Genomic DNA, 19689 nt, shown 5'->3' with positions numbered 1-19689 from the left:
TCGGATGCTTTCTTTTAAACGATAAATAGATATATATAATCTTTTCTTTCCACCAATATCGGTACAATATCATGTAATGAAAAATCACGTATTTTGTCATTAAGTTTTGGGTAAATATAATTTGGAAAGGAAACCAATATCAGCTACAGACTTTAGTTTTTTTCTTTAATTTTAGGTTGGCATAGTTCAGTACGGAGAAAACATAACCCATGAATTTAACTTGAACACATACGATTCAACAGCAAGTGTGTTGGAGGCATCAATGAAAATAATTCAAAGAGGGGGATATCAAACTATGACTGCTCTTGGTATAGATACAGCAAGGTATGTACGGTCAAGTAGATAGCAAATAACTTTTGTCCCAGTTTAATAAACATTAGATGGTGTAAGGATAAGGTCCAGGCAGGCTCGGACGGGCAGATTAATGGACCAATTCTGAGTGGATCTCCGGCCAGCAGCGCCGCACACTCGCCATATCAAGCCTTAATAATCTTGTTTCTTTAAAGAAGTCTCAGCTGCCTTTTTTGCTTCCTATATAGGGGGTGTGCGTCTCCTGTGTGTCTCCTGTAACCCAAATTTTTACCTTACAGATCTTTTAGTTTCTGTAAACATGTGTTAGTCTTTCTCAGGCTCAAACTGGCCACACCAGGCAAATGCCAAAAGACATGGCAGTAAAAAAGTGCCAGGGCAGCCATCTGGTCAAACTCTCACACTGTGTCATTTATCATTTGTAAATGATAAAACTAATATTTATACTGTACAAAATGGTTTCTAATGTGAGTCTCAAGTGTCATTTAGTTGCATTGGGATGGGTTGTATAGACTTTTGGTAGTTTTACTGCCAAATATTCCTTGCTAAATATTTTTTTCTACTAAACTTTAGTCCATTGTTTGTAAGCAGTTTGTGTATTTATTGGTGGACTGCAGAGTGAAATAGAAATCTACCAAAATTGGTGACTCTAACTATTGCCTACCTTAGCAGACTGGTATTGCCCAATTTGCATGTGATACACATGATTTTCTGCCTTTTCATATAGCGCCATCAAATTTCGTAGCGCTGTACAATGATGACTTGTAAAATTCTTTAATTCACATTAAGCATTTATGTGTTAGTCTAATGCCAAAAAAAAAACATGCTGAAAACTATTTTAAAGTATGATAATTACTAATCAGTGATTATTTTAACTGTTCATAACACATGTCCCAATATGGAAACCATAACTGGAATTATGATGTGTCTTTAAATGGTCTTTCAATAAGGAATGCTAAGATTGTTAACAAAATATCTCTGCTTTATTGAACTTACCAGATGAGGAAGTCCAGGCAGAAGCAGTAAAGCTAAAGGGAACTTCCATCATTAACCCTCTAAGTGTCCTACTACTACCACTACTACTACTACTACTACTACTACTACTACTACTACCCTAATAAATATACAAATATATAAGACAGGCTAAAATAGCACAGGCTAACATGTGAGTATACTGTCATAAAAACAAAGAATGTGATTTAGGGCCCCGAGACATCTTTGTATGTAACATTCTGCTTCACTTCAACCATTGCTCCAAATTTTCTTCCATTTGGAAAAATAAGGACATTAAACTGTCTTTCTATGAAGTTATTCGTCGAGCAGCTGAATTGTGGCTCATAAGTAAAAGCAAATAAAACAAAATTCCTTATATGTCAAATCGATCAAATGAACTGCTGTTTTGTGTCTTGCCAGGAAAATTCTCTATGCAGAAGAGCAGTAATCCTTTAGAGTGAGCGCTCAATAGAGCATGTATGGCCTGAGTGTACAATACTGAGGAATATGTTGGTGCCATATAATTGCCAGAAAGTGGTAGGCAAACTCTTAGTAGAGGGACTTATATGTATATTAGTTAAACCACTATTTTAAATACTTAGACTAAACATAAGTTTTACAAAATTGTGCTATTTTCTTTTTTGGAAACAGTCCTAGTGTTTGCATAATATAATGTTCTCAGACAGACACATAATTATCCACTTGTATGTGTTCCTGCTCTGTTATCTGAAGCTATACTACTAGGAAAACACCCTGTTGATTCCCCTTCCAGACATAGGACTTCATTAGCATTGCCATAAAGAATCAGCACTGTGTGAGGAAAGCCATTGAAAATATCACATGATCGAAAACAATAGCAGATACAGGAATTTTCATGCTTTAAGGAATATAAAACCAGGTTTATGTTGTGACGTTAACATACATTACTTCATAGACCACCCAAGGAGATATTTTTGCCTATGTGCGTTCCTATTTAAAACTATAATGTAACAAACGATATTTTCCACCCATTAAACAGGAACATATGCATTCCAGCAATTAACGTGTGATGATCATTATAGTGTCTTAAGTAGTATTAAGAGGTCTGTAAATATATTAATTTAATTAGTTATTGATTGTATTAATTTTGTAATTTAAATATATTTTGAGTACATAACTCAACAGTTCTTATGTCTTATGCAAATCTGGTTTATATATTTATGCATTAGGAGTTATTTCTTTAAAATACAGTCTGGGTGTGTATATATAATAATATATGAAATCAGACTTATGAGATGTTTGGCAGCTATAAGGTTTAATAGAAAGTAATATTTGTGAGGCCCAGGCAGAGTCAATTTATAAACTCAGTCAAATGAAAATATTGTTTTTTTCAACAACATATGAGTTATAAATAATATAGACTATCCTGCAATTGTAAGGTTAAATAAACTAAATGTTGCTCAACTATATATACCTGGGAACTTATCGGCTCCGGCTTCCCGGAGCCTTTCCTTGTGGGACGCGGCCAGGACTGACCGCTGACGTCGGTGGGCGGTCCCGCTGACATCGGTGGGCGGTCCCGCTGATGTAGGTGGGCTGTCCCACTGACTTCAGGGGCGTTTCCACTGATGTATCCACTGATACTGAACACCTCCATGTAAAGGAAAAAATGGGCGGGGAGGGGGGCGTGTCAAGAAGAACATTGTCATGTAACTGTCCATCCTCAGTTCATTAAATCGTAGCAGATTTAAGTGTGTAGCTCATGTTTCCTTATAAGAACCGTGTCTTTATTCATTTCAAGTCTATTTTTTATGATTGCTATGTATTATAATTGTCTGATGTTGTGTTAAGGATCCTTATGGCAATCATTGGGTCACATGAATTGTCTTTACTGTGTATTGCGTGTGTTTCATGTTCTGGAGCCAATTGAAATTGAGCTAAAGTGACCCAAACTCTGTGTATTGTAGACAAGAGGCTTTTACTGAAGAAAGAGGAGCACGCAGAGGTGTTAAAAAGGTTATGGTGGTCGTAACGGATGGAGAGTCACATGACAGCCACCGATTAAAAAAGGTTATCGATGAATGCGAAAAAGAAGACATTCAGAGATTCTCTATTGCTGTAAGTATTTAACGACTTCCAAATTTCTTGCAGAATTTCATGTAAAGATATTTTCAATTAACAATAAATAACAAAGAATTGCATAATAAAAACACCAAGTTGTCAATAATTCTCTTGGCTTAGACATACTTTTGAACAAAGTGAAACTTCTGAAAATGTATTAAACTGGAGTTAAATTCATTAAATCAAACCATAATCAGTTCCTTTGTCTCATCTTAGATAAGGATAGCTTTATGCTTATCCCATGTGTGTTTAAATTCACTCACTGTATTAGCCTCTGCTGTTCATGTGCACCTGGCCTATAGAGCCATCCCAAACACCTTTCCATCTAGATGCTCACTTTGCAGCTAAGACCTTCTGCTCTAAATAATGTTCCCGTCGGTGTCTTCAAAAGGAGGTCACTAAATCTTTCAAGACCTAATAGGAACTCCATAACTATTAGGCATATGTTTAATGCATGTAAGTCTTTTAAATTATGCAAATCTCTACTATGTGTAATTCATCTCCATAAAATTACAGTGATGTTTGTTCAGTTTTTTCAATTGCAAAAATAAGAAATAAGAGAGACATATATCAGCTTACTATGAAAAACATGGTGGTCCCTACCTCAGCACCCTAAGAAGCTGCATGGTCTGCCTATACACAAGGATAGACCCTGTTTAGTGTGCGTGGTAAATGTGAGTGGTGAGTTGAAAAGTTGTGTGTGTCTATACAGCCAATACATTTCTATGGGTTTAAGATCCTTGCCTGGTATGAGGCTATTAACACATTAAGTAACAGCAGAAAATACCTGCTAGTTTATGTATTTTTATGAATAACTCATATTTAGTTTTATTCTTTTATAAATACATACCGATCAGCCATTACATTATGACCACCTGCCTAATATTGTGTAGGTCCCTTTTTGCCACCAAAACAGCCCTGACCCATCAACACATGGACTCCACTAGACCTCTGAAGGTGTGCTGTGGTATCTGGCACCAAGCCGCTGGCAGCAGATCCTTTAAGTCCTGTAGGTTGTGAGGTGCGGCCTCCATGGATGCATCCTGACTTTCTCAGCAATTTGAGCTACAGTAGCTTGTCTGTTGGATTTGACCACACAGGCCAGCCTTCGCCCCCACGTGCATCAATGAGCCTTGGCTTCTCGTGACCCTGTGGCTGGTTCACCGCTTTTCCTTCCTTGGGCCAATTTTGATTGGTCCCGACCACTGCAGACCGGAAACACCACAAGAGCTGTAGTTTTGGAAATGCCCTGACCCAGTCCTCTAGCCATCACCATTTGGCCCTTATCAAAGTCACTCAGATCCTTACGCTTGCCCATTTTTCTGGTTTCTAACACACCAACTTTGAGGATGAAATGTTCACTTGCTGCCTAATATATCCCACCCACTGACAGGAGCCATGATAACCAGATTATCCGTGTTACTTGCATCACCTGTCAGTGGTCAGAATGTTATGGCTGATCGGTGTATGTGACTGTAGAAGGAAGGAAGGAAGGATGGAAAAATATATGAATCATCATTTAGAAAACATAATTCATACAAAATAATATTCTCTAACTTATCTTAGATTCTCGGCAGTTACAACAGAGGAAACTTAAGTACAGACAAGTTTGTTGAAGAGATAAGGTCAATTGCAAGCGAACCAAAGGAAAGACATTTTTTTAATGTCTCAGATGAAGTTGCACTGTCAAGTATTGTGGAATCCTTGGGAGAAAGGATATTTGCCCTTGAAGGTATTACTTTCATTACGATGACCACACGTACAATATTTTGCTTAACGTGCTAACATACATGATCACAGTATCCCAAACAGTATGGAAGAATGACATGCATTGTGTTTAAACTTATTATATTTGTGGCCACACATTTTTTTTTTTCCCAGGAAGTTCAGAAAATGCAGGTTTCCTCAAAAACTAAAACAAAAGTGTGAAGCAAAGGACTTCTAGTAATACAAACTACCATAATGTGAAACAGTTTGAACCGGTAACTAGCAAAGGTGTTGCTTCAAGAAATACCAAATCATCTCATTTGCTTCAAGAATATATGATTCCGCTCATTAAAGAAACACTCCTGTTCACCTGATGCAGAGTGACAGGCCGAAGTGGGCTATTGTTTCACCCAATGGGCTAGTGTCGATCATGTAGCTGTGGAAGTATATTTACATCCCAAAGCCCTTCCTTGTTAGAGAATGCCATCACTTACGAAAAACTACTGTAGTTTTTTCTGAAGTAATACTGCAGTTTGTTTGTAGAAAACTGCAGTTTTTTGGACATGAAAAAACTGCAATACTGCACTTTTACTGCAGTATTACTGCACATTTACTGCACTTTTTTTTTATATTGCAAACCTACAGTTGTAATTCAATATACTGCAGCTTTATTGCATTTGTACTTCCTTACAAAAAATAACTGCAGTAAAACTGCAGTACAGTGAAGTACAAATGCAGTAAATGTGCAGTAATACTGCAGTAAGGCTAGGTTTCCACTTGGTTTTTTTTAGCTAAAAACGCCCATAAAAACGCCAATAGCGCCACCTGGCGTTTTTTTTGTGAAAAAACGCAGCAGCCAGATGTTAGCTGTTCTTCAATAGGAAATCGCAGAATGCCATATCCACTTGGCGTTTTTTTGTTTGGCGTTTTTTCAGTCCTCTTTGGCGTTTTTCTGCTTTTTTGGGCTCTGTGGCAGTTTTTCAAAATCGCAGCATGTTGACACTCTGGCGTTTTTTGCAAGGAAATCTTGGCGTTTTTCTCCAATAGAAGTCTATGGGAGAGAAAAAACGCCATGAAAAAGCCATGTGGGTTTATTGCCTTGGCGTTTTTTATGGCGTTTTTTTCACAGTTACATTGCAGAGGATGGACCCAGTATCTGTGTGTCCTACGAGAAATAGGCTGGAAACAAACAGTTTCACACAAAACAAAGTTCATATTGAATTCTACACCATTTGGAACAAACATGCCATTACAAACAAACATACGCGACGCATCAACTGGATCCTGCGTGCCAAAAGCAACAGCAAACAATTTGCACCATCATTTGGGGCCAATCTTCCTAGAGGAGCAGACATTCGGAATAAAGCAGGCCTTACAAACCACAGAAAAGAGACAAAAGGGTCCGCAGGGGCGTTTAAGTAGAACTCTGGGGGGCAGATACTTGCCATTTATCCTAATCCCTTTTAGCTGGGTGAAACTTCTAACTTGTAAAGGCTGGAAAAACTGCCTAAGGTCAAAAAAAGCAATTTCCACAGAAACGCTAAAACGCCAGAAAAAACTCCAGAAAAAAACGCCAAAACGCAGGAAAATGCAGTGGCAGTTTTCTTGGCGTTTTTCATCAAGAAAAAAAACGCAGGACAAAAACCCAAGTGGAAACCTAGCCTAAAAGTGCAGTATTCCAGTTTTTCATGTCCAAAAAACTGCAGTATTACTTCAGAAAAAACTGCAGTAATTTTTCTTGAGGGATACGTTTTGGGATGAATTGGATTTTTTTTTATTTTTTTGCAGGTCTCAAGAGATTTTTTTTTTAAAGGACATTTCCTCATTGTTTAAAATGGCAAAAAGGTTATGGGAAAGGCTGTGTCTGATGCTATGAAATAACAAGAAAAGAGACAAAGAGATGTGAATAAAAGTATGCGGCTTTATTTGCTAAATGAATCAAAGGCTTTTTGATTGTTTTCTTTTTCTTGCTACAAACAGTGCGGTAACCTTCTGTCTAAGCCAGAGCACATCATTTCATTAAAACATATATAAATATTTTCACATGCCTAGTAATGTGATTTTTCAGTGAAAAATGGTACACAGAAGAATGGATAGCCTTGCCTAAAGTCATTGCTCCATTTAGTCAAAGCACTAACTGGACTCTGTACCATGAAAAAAACTTTGCCATCTTATTTTTTACATACATGTTAAATTCACAAATATGTAAATACGCTCTTTCTGTTTCTATGGCAACAGCCTATCAGTGCCTGTTACATGATGATTAAGTATTCCCTCGAAAAGTGATGAATTAGGCAAAATTTTATGTTTACAAAATAATTTCTTCATTCATGTTTTTATTTTCTAGCAACAAGTGATGCGCAAACTGCATCTTTTGAAATGGAAATGGCCCAAACAGGACTGAGTGCACACTACTCCAAGGTAGACATATTGTTCCAAATTATTGTCTGCAATATATGTGAATTCAATGAATTGAAAAATAAATATTAGTTTTATGTTGGCATATTTAAGTGGAATATTATATCTAGCAATGGATTGAAAAGTCATGGGAAATCTAAACTATTGTGAGAATATTGAAACATGTAATAATCTTGAATTTGAATAGTATATCATTTTTGTCCCATAGCTTGCCCAAGTTGGGCTACTTCGAGTTCTCCTTCTGATAGGGGAGTGGCTTTGGGGGGGGTGGATCTACTTACAGATAGTCTTAAATGACCTGGGACCATAAGAGGAAATGGATGAGATTGGGGGCCTGGGGGAGCAGGTCTTCACCCGGAAACTCTTGGTCAAACCCAAAGAGTTTCAAGGTATGCTGATTCTCTATGAAGGCGAAACCAAACATCTTTTAGAAATATTGATACTACATATTTATCCTTTACTTAATAAATCGGTAAAAAAAATAAATTATTGTGAGCACTGGCATTAACGCTGTGTAGTAAATTCAATGAGTAAAGCATAGAGGAAAGTAATCATAATATCCCTTAGTAATTCTGAACATAACATATCATTTCTGGTTGTCAAGGACTTTGTGATGCTTGGAGCAGTGGGCGCTTATGATTGGAATGGAACGGTAGTGATGTTGAAGTCTGATACATTTATAATAGCCAGCAATCGTACATTTAAAACGAGAGAAGATGAAAGGAATGAAGCCCTGGCAGCTTACCTTGGTAAGTAAGACATTTGTTAACACGCTTAATAAATTACAGTGCTTGATTAACATCTGGAATAATATAGCAATAGACAGCAGTCTTATACTCTACCAGGTCAGTAAACCTTAAAATGTTAACATTGATCAAACTATGTTAACACATTGAAACAAATGAAATTGTTCATGGAAAGATTTTAATCCACCAGTTGAAAAAAAAAAAAGTACTTTCCTTTTGCACTCATCTTGACCTACTTGTTTCCTGCATTCTGGAACAAGTACGTGCTTGGATATATAATTTTCTTGAAAACTAAAAAGCTGACTATTTTGAGTTCATCTTGATTTATTTTTAAATATATTTGTAGTTTTATGTCCAGTTTTTATATAAAAAAAAATAATAATCATCATCATAATATATCCAGTTTAATGCCTAAACACATTAATGTTTCATTTCATAATATTGGCTTAATATTCATGACATCATATACAATGACTGGACACGTGTTAAGATGGGGTATTGTGTTTTGCGCCACATAAATGCCAATAATTATTATTGTAATATTCCAAATGCACACTGTTAAAATTATAATTTTTTAGTAAAAGTGCATTTTATACAATTTTCAGAACTTTAAACATCTGAAATGTTTTCAGGTTATACTGTAACATCTGCATCTGTACTTGGAGAAGAAATTTACATTGCTGGACAGCCGCGATACAATCATACCGGCCAAGTTATCATTTATAGGATGAATGGGAAAGCAATAGAAGTATTACAAGCATTAAACGGTGAACAGGTGAATGTCTCTATTTGGGCTTAATGCTTTAATATACGAAAAGGCCGTAAAAGTGTATCTGGGTAATTAAACATGTTTAATAATTTTACAAATTATTAAAACATCCCTTTCTTAGTAATACAGCCATCATATGCACTTTAATGCATAGGCAAGACAAGTTCCCTTCAAATTATCTTTTGCTCCCCCTTTGAAAATGTATGAAGGGGTTCTGTCCTTTGGATTCCAGGAGATGTGTCCTTACTCAGTTCTTCTCTCTCCAATTCTAATCCCCAAATTCTTTGATAAATACGCTCATAAGCATAACATGGCACGCAAACAGTACAGTGAACAGTACTGTATTGTATACATTGCATTTACGTCTGTTTATTATATGTTGTAGATCGGTTCATATTTTGGAAGTGTGCTTACAACTGTGGATATAGATGGAGATTTACTAAGCGATATTCTCCTTGTTGGAGCACCGATGTATATGGGGAGTGATAAGCAAGAACAAGGGAAAGTGTATGTATATAATATTCACCAGGTAACGACCAGTTTTTTTGATATTTCACATGATAATTAACTTTCTTCACATGATGGTGTGTACAGTGTTTAAAATTAAACATAGAGCACACTCCCTACTTTTTTGCTCCGTAGTGGATACTTCTGCTGATATATAATCACGACAGTACATTAAATACACAAAATGATTTAGTCACATAAAGATTTTAGCACACAACTTTTTTTTTTTTTACAAGAGATCCAAATAGTATAAGAGAAATATATTTTTAGATAAAAAATATACTTTTAGTAAAAACAGCATGTTGTGTATTTTGTAAAACAAACATAAATGTAAACAAATACATGAATGCTAACCGCGTGAAAAACATCACTGTTCATCTCCTAATAACTGAAGCCCCTCCAAGCTTTGCATACTCTACATGGTGGTTTTTTTTGGGGGGGGGGGTTATGTGCCTTATTTATAGTCCTTTTTCACCTAATATTAAGATGATTCCAATACTAAACACCCTTTTTTGCCTAAGTAATAATTCAGAATGTATGATTTTCAAAATGAATGTAAGTTGTTACTTTATGTTCACAGAAACAGTTGGCATACAACATGAGCTTTGAACCCATGAATCAATCATGTTGCACTAAAATAAAAGACCCCAGCTGTAAATCTGAAAAGCTGAATGAGCCCTGTGGGTCCCGCTTTGGAATGTCCATTGCTTCGGTGAAAGATTTAAACTTGGATGGATTCAATGATGTAGTTATAGGAGCTCCGCTGGAAGATGACCACCGCGGGGCTGTATATATTTATCATGGAAGTGGGAAATCATTAAATAAAGATTATGTTCAGGTACTTTATGACATGTTATAGTGATATTTCAATAACCTTTTGTTTCCTAATTTATTTCAGCCTAAATACTAACTAGTAGAAAAACAAACTGACCAATGAAACAAAGTCCTAAAACAAGCAGAAAACATTAATTGACCATCATTTAATCCCTTGTCTTCCTGCCTTAGGTTAGAAGTGAAATTTATGAGATCTCATACAGTCCTGATGGTCAATCAGGGTAACATTTTACTTACTAAAACAAATAGAGTGTTTCTGGAATTTATAGCAAATAAAGAACATTAAGATTGACACCAAGCCCAAGCTTTAAATTTCGGTACCAACTAACCGTGTTGTAAATACACAGGATGAGCTGCAGACCGTACAAACTTCTGCTAGAGTCCCTTCCCAAAGGTGGTTGGATCTTTGTCTCTTTAAAATAATCCTACCAATATTCAGAATTTTTTGAACTATTAACGTGGTGCTCTACAAACGTTTCTAATGCCTGGCACATTTATTAAAAGAAGAATAACTATAATCTGTTTATAAATAATGTATTTCTACTTTTTTTTCCACTACTAGCGTATTCCTTCAGGTGGTGATGGAAAGAAAATCAAATTCTTTGGGCAATCCATACACGGTGAGATGGATGTGAACGGGGATGGTCTCATTGACATCTCTATTGGAGGAGTTGGCGGTGCTGCCCTTTTCTGGTACGTTTTGAGAAGTTAGCCAGACATTGGTCATTGTGATTCTTTAGATATATTATAATGCGGACAGTAAAATGTATAAATAATATCATTAAAATGGACAATATAAAATGTTGACTATAAGATTGACATAGGTTAAGACATACTGGTACAGAAGCAGAGGAGGTTCCTGCTCTTGTGAATTTACAATCTACTATGGTTAACTGAATCGTTTACCATTGGGGTCTCACTTCATTAACTACTGTTAATGATGCGTGTGCTGAATTCTAAAATAAATAAAAACCTTACAAAACCAATTGGATAGTAGAACAAAAAGTATTTACTATTCACACTTATTTCTAGGTCTCGTGATGTGGCTGAGGTGAATGTTGCCATGCATTTTAATCCAGACAAAATCAATATTGAAAAGAAAAATTGTAAAATCAAAAACAAAGAAACCGTATGCATTGAAGCCAGATTCTGCTTTAAAACATCTTTAAAATCAAATGAAAACAAAGAGAATAACATTGGTAAGTTGGAAATAATTCATGGATGTGGTTCAGTCATTACTAATGTGGTGGTAACAGGGGTTGGGCATGAAAGACAGACAGGTTTCTCAATTGGATGTGGCAATTTTTTATGGTATACTTGCATGCTTTTCCATTCACAGATTTCGTTTTTGGCCATGGCTATGATTCTAAAAACATTTATATATTAGTTACCCCCCCCCCCCATGTAACATACAAAAAAATGAATTAAAAAAACAGCACTACTAATCCTTCTTTCTCACTTTAGGAGTATATCTACTCATTTCAAGCACATAAAATGCTAAACATATTGCTCAAAGTCTTATTTTCTCTAAGTGAAATATATACAAAAGAGAATCTTAAAACAGACGATCTTCCCACTGTTGTGTTTAAACTGGAACCGTCCTTCTCTCTGCTATTGCAACAAACGATAAGAATGTATCCATTCAACGTTTCTTCGTATAGCCTAATGTTTCTACAGTATATGCTTCATTTTGAAAACATCTGAATTGGATAAAGTTCTTCTTTACTTTTTTCTTTAACATATCCCATCTTTCTATAACTTGAAATTTCTTTTTCAGTTCTGATTTAGGCTAGGTTTCCACCTGGTTTTTTTATGCTAAAAACGCCCATAAAAACGCCAATAGCGCCACCTGGCGTTTTTTTTGTGGAAAAACGCAGCAGCCAGATGTTAGCTGTTTTTCAATAGGAAATCGCAAAATGCCATTTCCACTCGGCGTTTTTCTGTCTGGCGTTTTTTCAGTCCTCTGGCGTTTTTCTGCTTTTTTGGGCTCTGTGGCAGTTTTTCAGAATCGCAGCATGTTCACACTCTGGCGTTTTTTCAAGGAAATCTTGGCGTTTTTCTCCAATAGAAGTCTATGGGAGAGAAAAAACGCCATGAAAAAGCCATGTGGGTTTATTGCCTTGGCGTTTTTTATGGCGTGTTTTCCACAGTTACAATGCAGAGGATGGACCCAGTATCTGTGTGTCCTACGAGAAATAGGCTGAAAACGAACAGTTTCACACAAAACAAAGTCCTGGACTGGTTCATATTGAATTTTACACCATTTGGAACAAACATGCCATTACAAACAAACATACGCGAGGCATCAACTGGATCCTGCGTGCCAAAAGCAACAGCAAACAATTTGCACCATCATTTGGGGCCAATCTTCCTAGAGGAGCAGACATTCGGAATAAAGCATGCCTTACAAACCACAGAAAAGAGACAAAGGGGTCTACCGTCTTGACTACTGCAACACTCTTCTGGTTGGCACTCCACTGTCTCGACTCTCTCCTCTACAGTCTATCCTTAATGCGGCTGCTAGGCTCATCTTCCTTGCACGTCGCTCCTCTTCTGCTTCCCCCCTCTGTGAAACCCTCCACTGGCTCCCAATTACCTTTAGAATTAAATTTAAGATCCTGGTACTGACATATAAGGCCATCCATAATACTGCTCGTCCGTACATTTCTGACCTCATTAGCAAATACTCTCCTACTCGATCCCTACGTTCCTCCCATGGGCTAAGGCTCTCCTCCTCACTCATCACCTCTTCCTTTTCCCGTCTACAAGATTTCACTCGAGCTGCCCCATATCTCTGGAATCTTCTCCCAAGGAACCTTCAGCATTCTCCCTCCCTCCCAACATTCAAGAAACATCTAAAAACCCACTTCTTCAGAGAAGCATACCATCTTAGCTGCTAGAACTTCCTTGTCATCGATACAACCCCCACAATACCTCTCACCCTTTCTCTATGCCTTATGTTTGTCACCCCATTTCCCTCTAGATTGTAAGCTTGCGAGCAGGGCTCTCCCCACCAAATGTATCGGTTTGTCTCAGTCTGTCAATTCTTGTCTTGTCATATCCCTTGAATTTATGTATTGTATTAAGCGCTGCGTAAACTGTTGGCGCTATATAAATAAAGGATAATAATAATAATAATAATAATAATAATACCAAGTAAATGACATCGGGGGCAGATACTTGCCATTTATCCTAATCCCTTTTAGCTGGGTGAAACTTCTAACTTGTAAAGGCTGGAAAAACTGCCTAAGGTCAAAAAAAGCAATTTCCACAGAAAGGCTAAAACGCCAGAAAAAACTCCAGAAAAAAACGCCAAAACGCAGGAAAATGCAGTGGCAGTTTTCTTGGCGTTTTTCATCAAGAAAAAAAACGCAGGACAAAAACCCAAGTGGAAACCTAGCCTTATTGTACTTTTACTTTTTCTTTGTATTTCCTTTTTTTTAAATCTACCAGTCAGCTCTTCCACTTGTTCTTCAAAAACTGTTTGTTTTGTGCAATCGTGTTTTAACCTGTTCATCTCTCCCATAGGTATATTTTAAGTAATTTCCATAATGGCAACTATTATTTTCTATATATGTGTTTTACAATGCATTTTAAAAAATCATTTTAAAACCATTTTCTTAAGTACTTTATTGTACTCTATAAAGGTAGTTAAATAAAAAAATCAATTTTGTTCTTACTGTAGGCAGCTACAAACTTCAGACTTTGGCTTGTACCATAAATTAAAGTCTAGAAATTGTGTGAGTGATGTTTGATCTCCTCGCCAAATGAATTCGATATTCCACATATGTCTTGTAATACACTAACGACTTTTCTTCTGCAGAATATGGCGATGTAAATTGTTGCTCCCAAGAGCCTATGTACACATTGGCGTAACTTAGGGCAAAGTTGTATTAAAAAGGATCTGTTTTAGGAGTTCTTCAATATATTTCTACTAGCTTCGAGGCCTTCTTTATGGTTGATTACAGTATGAAAGGATGTTACATCCACTCCGACCAGCCACATATTCTTATCTCATACCAACTTACTCAGTGTGTTAACTTACCAACTTACTCATGTGTGGAATCTTTCAAATAAGAGGGTACATTCTTCACTGTTGGCATTCAGATATATATAATGAGAACATTTTAATGAGAAAGTGATTAAATTAATACTAGAGATTATGGAAGGTCCAGGTGGTTTTACTAAACTTGTGTGAATTTTAGGGAGTATGTAAAATACAGGTATCACAGGGCTTTTTCTTATAAATATTCAGATTTGGTAAAATTAATGACCTCCTCCTCTAGTCCTTTAATAAAACAGTCCCTGAATGCATTAACGATAGGTACAGTGGGATTATAAATATGTTTTTATAGTAAAAAAATAACCATGTGTTTAGCCTTTACATGCGTTGGGTTAAAGTTAGAGAGATGAGAAAAAATGTCGGTGCGCTAAGCTAGTCTCAGGCTCAAATAATACAAATGTATAATATGAGGCCTACCAAACAGTGTGAGCATGCTGCAAATACAGTGTGTTGGCTGTACAATGTATACAAAAAACAAAATACTGTCTGCGCTTCTCACCCTAATAAAGTTGGCAACAAATATATAAACATAATATAAATGAGAGGTTTTGGTTATATGAATTGGCCAAAGCATAATTAAGCTCACCCGCCACGTCAAGGCACACTCTCAATAGGGTGAGAACCTACTCTCACCTCCTACATAGTGGGCACACAAAGCAGTGTATACTGCTACCAAAACCTTATTAATGTGTTGGGGGAGGTGCAATTAAACCTCCTCCCATTTAACCCCTGGACAGCAAGCTGCAACCAGTAACTTAAAGTTAGAGAGATGCATTAAGTCATGTGGCTTCGCCCCGTATGATCTTTATGCAGTAAAGTAATCTAAAAATACACCATGTAAATATCTTCAAAATTAATGAAAATTTGAGTTTATTATATATACAGTATATATATAATGGTACATCTATCCATTACTTCTGTGTTTATTTCCACAGAAATTGAGTATAAAATTACTCTTGATGCACACAGACACTCATCTCGGGCATTTTTTAAAGAAAGCCAGGAGAGGAAACTACAAAGAATTATTTCTGGAGATACCTGTGTGGAACATTCTTTCTATATGGCGGCAAGTAATGCATGTTGTGATTGTTCTTTCCATGCCAAACAGATTAAGAAATAAGTAAAAAAAAAAAAAAAAAAAAAAAAAAAGATTTTTAATTATTGGTTTAAATAGTGTTATCATGTTCTACAGTGCTGTAAAACGTGTAAATTGTGTATAACACAGAGCCGACCATTACACGGGTCCTGGTGGGTTCATGGGACCCAGGGGTTCATGTTGAAAGGAGTACATAGTAGTGTGATTTTGGTGGGTGTGGTTTTGCCGGGGGGGCAGCATTTCATTCTTGGGCCCTGGCAGTATACTGTCTTGGGCCAGCCCTGGTATAACATAACAATTTGGATTTACAGAAACAAAATCTGGGATGGACCCCTACTGAAATAAATTACAATCTAGAAATTGCACATGTGATACGTTCCAGTTTCATTCATTCAATCTACATAGAAACACAGAATTTGACAGGCCATCTAGTCCTTCCATAAACAGATGACATGACTGCTAACAACAAGACCTCATACATTATTACATTAAGAGGAAAATATTAGATACAAATAGCTTCAAGTCCATCAGACTAAAAAGTAAAATGTTTTGTATCAAAATTATATATGAAAATTTGTCATCTATCAAAAATATGTGGGCTTCTTTTCCTGCTTATGGTGGGCTTTTTTGTTCTTTCCTTATCATAGGATAAACCGGATTTCCTAGACTCTGTAAATGTCTTGGTGGAATTCAATTTTCCAGATCCAGAAAAAGGCCCAGTTCTCAGCAATGAATTACCAAACAATGTCAATGCATATGTGAGTACTAAACATGTGAATTACTCCAGGGTTCTATTCACAAATTTGTGTATTTGCCTCTAGGGCAGTATTTCAATGTCCCTGGATGCATTCCAAACCTTCCCCAAACACTTATTTCCTACTCTCACTCTCTAACCCACTCCAGCCTGGACTTCACTCTCCAACCAAGTGCAGTTTAGCCCACCTCAAACTTCAGTAAAAAGTAAGAGGGATAGAGTTTTGGGGTAAAACCACTGGGATGTCGCCAGGTATGATTAACAAAGATGAACTATTGAGGAAGGCAGACTTGAGTGCACTTGACCCCCCCAATCTTAAGATACTTATCAGCCTTGCAGTTATGCAGTCTATAATATTGTTGAAGATTACAGCTAATCTTTCTAAATACATGCAACATTCACATACTCGGGTACCATGCTCAATGTATGCCTTCATGTGGTCTGCAGAAGGATGGAGGAAAGGTGTATTTTAATACAGTCTCTAATACAATGTAAATAATAATAATTCAGTGTCCTTTTGAGATTGTTACCGAGCTAAGGTGTTGCTTTTGTAGATTCCTTTTACAATGGATTGTGGAACAAAACAGAAATGTATCACGGATCTTGTGCTAAGTGCCCATGGAGACAGGTAATACATTTAGTTTGAAACATTTGCAAATAATGTGTTTCATCTGCCCAATGGATGGAACATTCTACTTAAACTCTGCATGCAACTCTTTTCTGATTGGCTGCTACATTTTTTTTTTTGGATCTATTGGCAAGGGAAACTGGAAGTAGGAGAAGCTTTATAAAAGAAGTGGGTTACACTTGCATAGATTATCTAGATCCTTGAAATCCAGACATGGCCCATCTGGAAAGGGAAACCCACCAGGTTTAGCGCTTTATAATTCAAAAGTTGATTCAGGGATTTTTATCATGATTCAAATGTTTCATCTCGCCTATACCAAAAGGTTCAGTGGATCTGACCTTGTACTCTGAAATGTGTATATACAGTCAACAAAAATGTATGTTTTCTTGTGTTGATACAGCTCAAACCAAAGAATTATAAAATCAAGCAAGGACAGATTTAATGTGACTTTAAGTCTCAAAAACATAAAAGACAGTGCATATAATGCCAGAGTAACAGTGAAGTACTCTCCAAATATTATATTGGCTGGAATAGAGGTGAGTGATATTGCTTTGAAGTTATTGGGTCGCTACAGATTAAATCAATATATTTTTCTTAAATCATGTATCAAGTTAAAATACACATTTTTAGACATATGGTACACCCAGGCTTACTAGGATATCAAATTTTGTACAGCTTTATTTTTTTATTGCGTTATTTGAAATTCACAATTTAATTTTTTTACTTTTATTTTTATAGGATAAGCAGAAAGTAAGCTGTGAATCAGACATTGATGTCATGTGCAAAGTTGGATATCCCTTTCTTAGAAAGAATGAAGCAGTAAGCAAGTTATATTAACTATATTAAACCTATTAAATATTAAATTGTATTGCAAGATGGCAGTTTTCACATATAACATAACAGGCATATAACATAACAGGCATATAACACAATAGGTATTATTTATCCCCTTAACGTCCATTGACAGGTCATGCACTTCACGCAAAAATGGTCAGATGACGACCAATGACGTGCCTCGCACATCATTTCATTAAACAAGCTCCCCTCCACGGGGCGTCAACATCCGCCATACACTGTGTGGCGGCGGACGCCCGTTTTAAAAGAGTCAATGATGTCGCTGAAATGCGATAACGAGGCATTCAGCAACACTGAACACTCACTGAAGGACGCGCTGTGACCGTTCCGGAGAGCAGTCACAATCGCCACTGCGAGAGTCGTATACCTGGAGCTATAAATTTATACCTGAAGAACAACTTGTGTAAAAAAAATACCAAAAAAAATACTACCACAAACTTTGGCAAAGGCTTGTGGTAGAATCTCATGCATGGAAACGGTTAAAATACTAGCATTTGAAATACCTTGGGGTGTCTAGTTTTCAAAAATATATGGGGTAAATTGAATTAGCCGGCTTCAAAGATGGTCCTATTAGGACATGGGGGCAGTAGGACCAGATGTAAAAGTTCCAAGTTAAAAAATCCACACTTCCTAAATGTGGCGTTTTACCTCCCAAACAACCTGACAAACTTATGCATGGGGGTATCACTGTACTTGGGAGATGTTGCTGATCACATATTGGGGTCTTGTTTGAAAGTGGCATACACCAGGAGCTGTAAATCTATACCTGAAGCGCATTTTTTGTGATAAAAAAACACACAAAATAAATTACTACCACAAAGTTTGACAAAGGGTGGTAGTAGAACCTTGAGGTGTTTAGTTTGCAAAAATATATGATTTGATGGGGTAAACTGCATTGGCCGGCTTCAAAGATACCCGAAATGGCACCTGGGGGGAGAATTACCAGATTTGGGAAAAAAATGGTTTTTAAATAGCAAAACGCTACCTGTACTTATTGCCCAATAACTTGCAGAAAAAAAGCAAAAAAACATTAAAAAAAACTGGGATATGACATCATAGGTCATATGAGTCGCCCCCTGATTAAGGCGCCCCAGGCAGCTGCCTTGGCCCCCTGGTGTTTAGCGATAATCTGGATTGTAATAGTTTCACTTTAAACAATGTTACTACAGTCACTAAGGCTAACTTTAATTACCTTCTAACTCTAGAAGCATTAAGGAATAGAATGTGAAAACTACTGGTTTGGATTTCCTCCCAATCCAAGTTCTGGATCCAACCTTTAATTCCTTCCATATTTTCAAATTACAATATTAAAGTACCCGTGCTATGTATATTTCCCCATGTTGGCATATTTGTGAATTATTATAATCATTCTCTTTCTTTCTTTCAGATTTCATTCAACATAACATTCCAGTTCAATGTTTCACATATATTGGATAATGTTTACATATTCATCAATGCAACAAGGTAAGTTATCATGGTTTTTTTTACATTCTTTGTTGTAGTAACCAAGTTACCTTCATTATGCAAACAATGATGTTAACAAACCGTAAAGAACGATATCCTGATAAAAACAAAGGCAATTCCAAAGATTTAGGAAATTTACAACAAAATAAAAACAAGCAGAACTCTAGACAAAATACACAAAAGTGAATTTACTAATCTCTGTCTTAGAGTAGTATCCAAGCATTAACTCTGCAGCAGAACAACAAATACTGGAGATTCCAAAGAAGTCTTTGTAATGTATATACAGTATGTAATTCTTACATTAAAAATCTCTTTGTAAACAACATTTGGGGTATAAACTGTTTTATTTGAGCAGGGAAGGGCTGGCACCTTCTGGCTTGAGGGGAAAGTAGCCCCTTGCCCCCAAGATACACACTGACACACATATGTATACACACTTACTCTAA

General features: G+C 36.5%; 1 protein-coding gene across 1 annotated transcript in view; it reads left to right on the top strand.

Moving 5' to 3' along the window:
• Positions 1 to 19689, top strand: part of LOC149278798 (integrin alpha-1-like) — a 44192-nt gene that overhangs the window by 12396 nt on the left and 12107 nt on the right. The window contains exons 7-22 of the mRNA XM_089501726.1: positions 176 to 324; positions 3249 to 3399; positions 4969 to 5134; positions 7457 to 7530; positions 8132 to 8276; positions 8906 to 9048; positions 9428 to 9571; positions 10130 to 10387; positions 10946 to 11076; positions 11416 to 11567; positions 15370 to 15512; positions 16190 to 16300; positions 16851 to 16924; positions 17325 to 17460; positions 17663 to 17743; positions 19167 to 19243. Coding sequence (XP_089357852.1) covers positions 176 to 324; positions 3249 to 3399; positions 4969 to 5134; positions 7457 to 7530; positions 8132 to 8276; positions 8906 to 9048; positions 9428 to 9571; positions 10130 to 10387; positions 10946 to 11076; positions 11416 to 11567; positions 15370 to 15512; positions 16190 to 16300; positions 16851 to 16924; positions 17325 to 17460; positions 17663 to 17743; positions 19167 to 19243 — 2135 coding nt within the window. The remainder of the gene's footprint in view (positions 1 to 175; positions 325 to 3248; positions 3400 to 4968; positions 5135 to 7456; positions 7531 to 8131; positions 8277 to 8905; positions 9049 to 9427; positions 9572 to 10129; positions 10388 to 10945; positions 11077 to 11415; positions 11568 to 15369; positions 15513 to 16189; positions 16301 to 16850; positions 16925 to 17324; positions 17461 to 17662; positions 17744 to 19166; positions 19244 to 19689) is intronic.

Source organism: Sceloporus occidentalis, unplaced genomic scaffold (assembly GCF_023333645.1).
Source record: "Sceloporus occidentalis isolate IW3139 unplaced genomic scaffold, rSceOcc1.0.p SCAF_180, whole genome shotgun sequence".
In the NCBI taxonomy this organism is placed as follows: Eukaryota; Metazoa; Chordata; class Lepidosauria; order Squamata; family Phrynosomatidae; genus Sceloporus; species Sceloporus occidentalis.
This window is presented reverse-complemented; position numbering and strand designations above follow the sequence as displayed.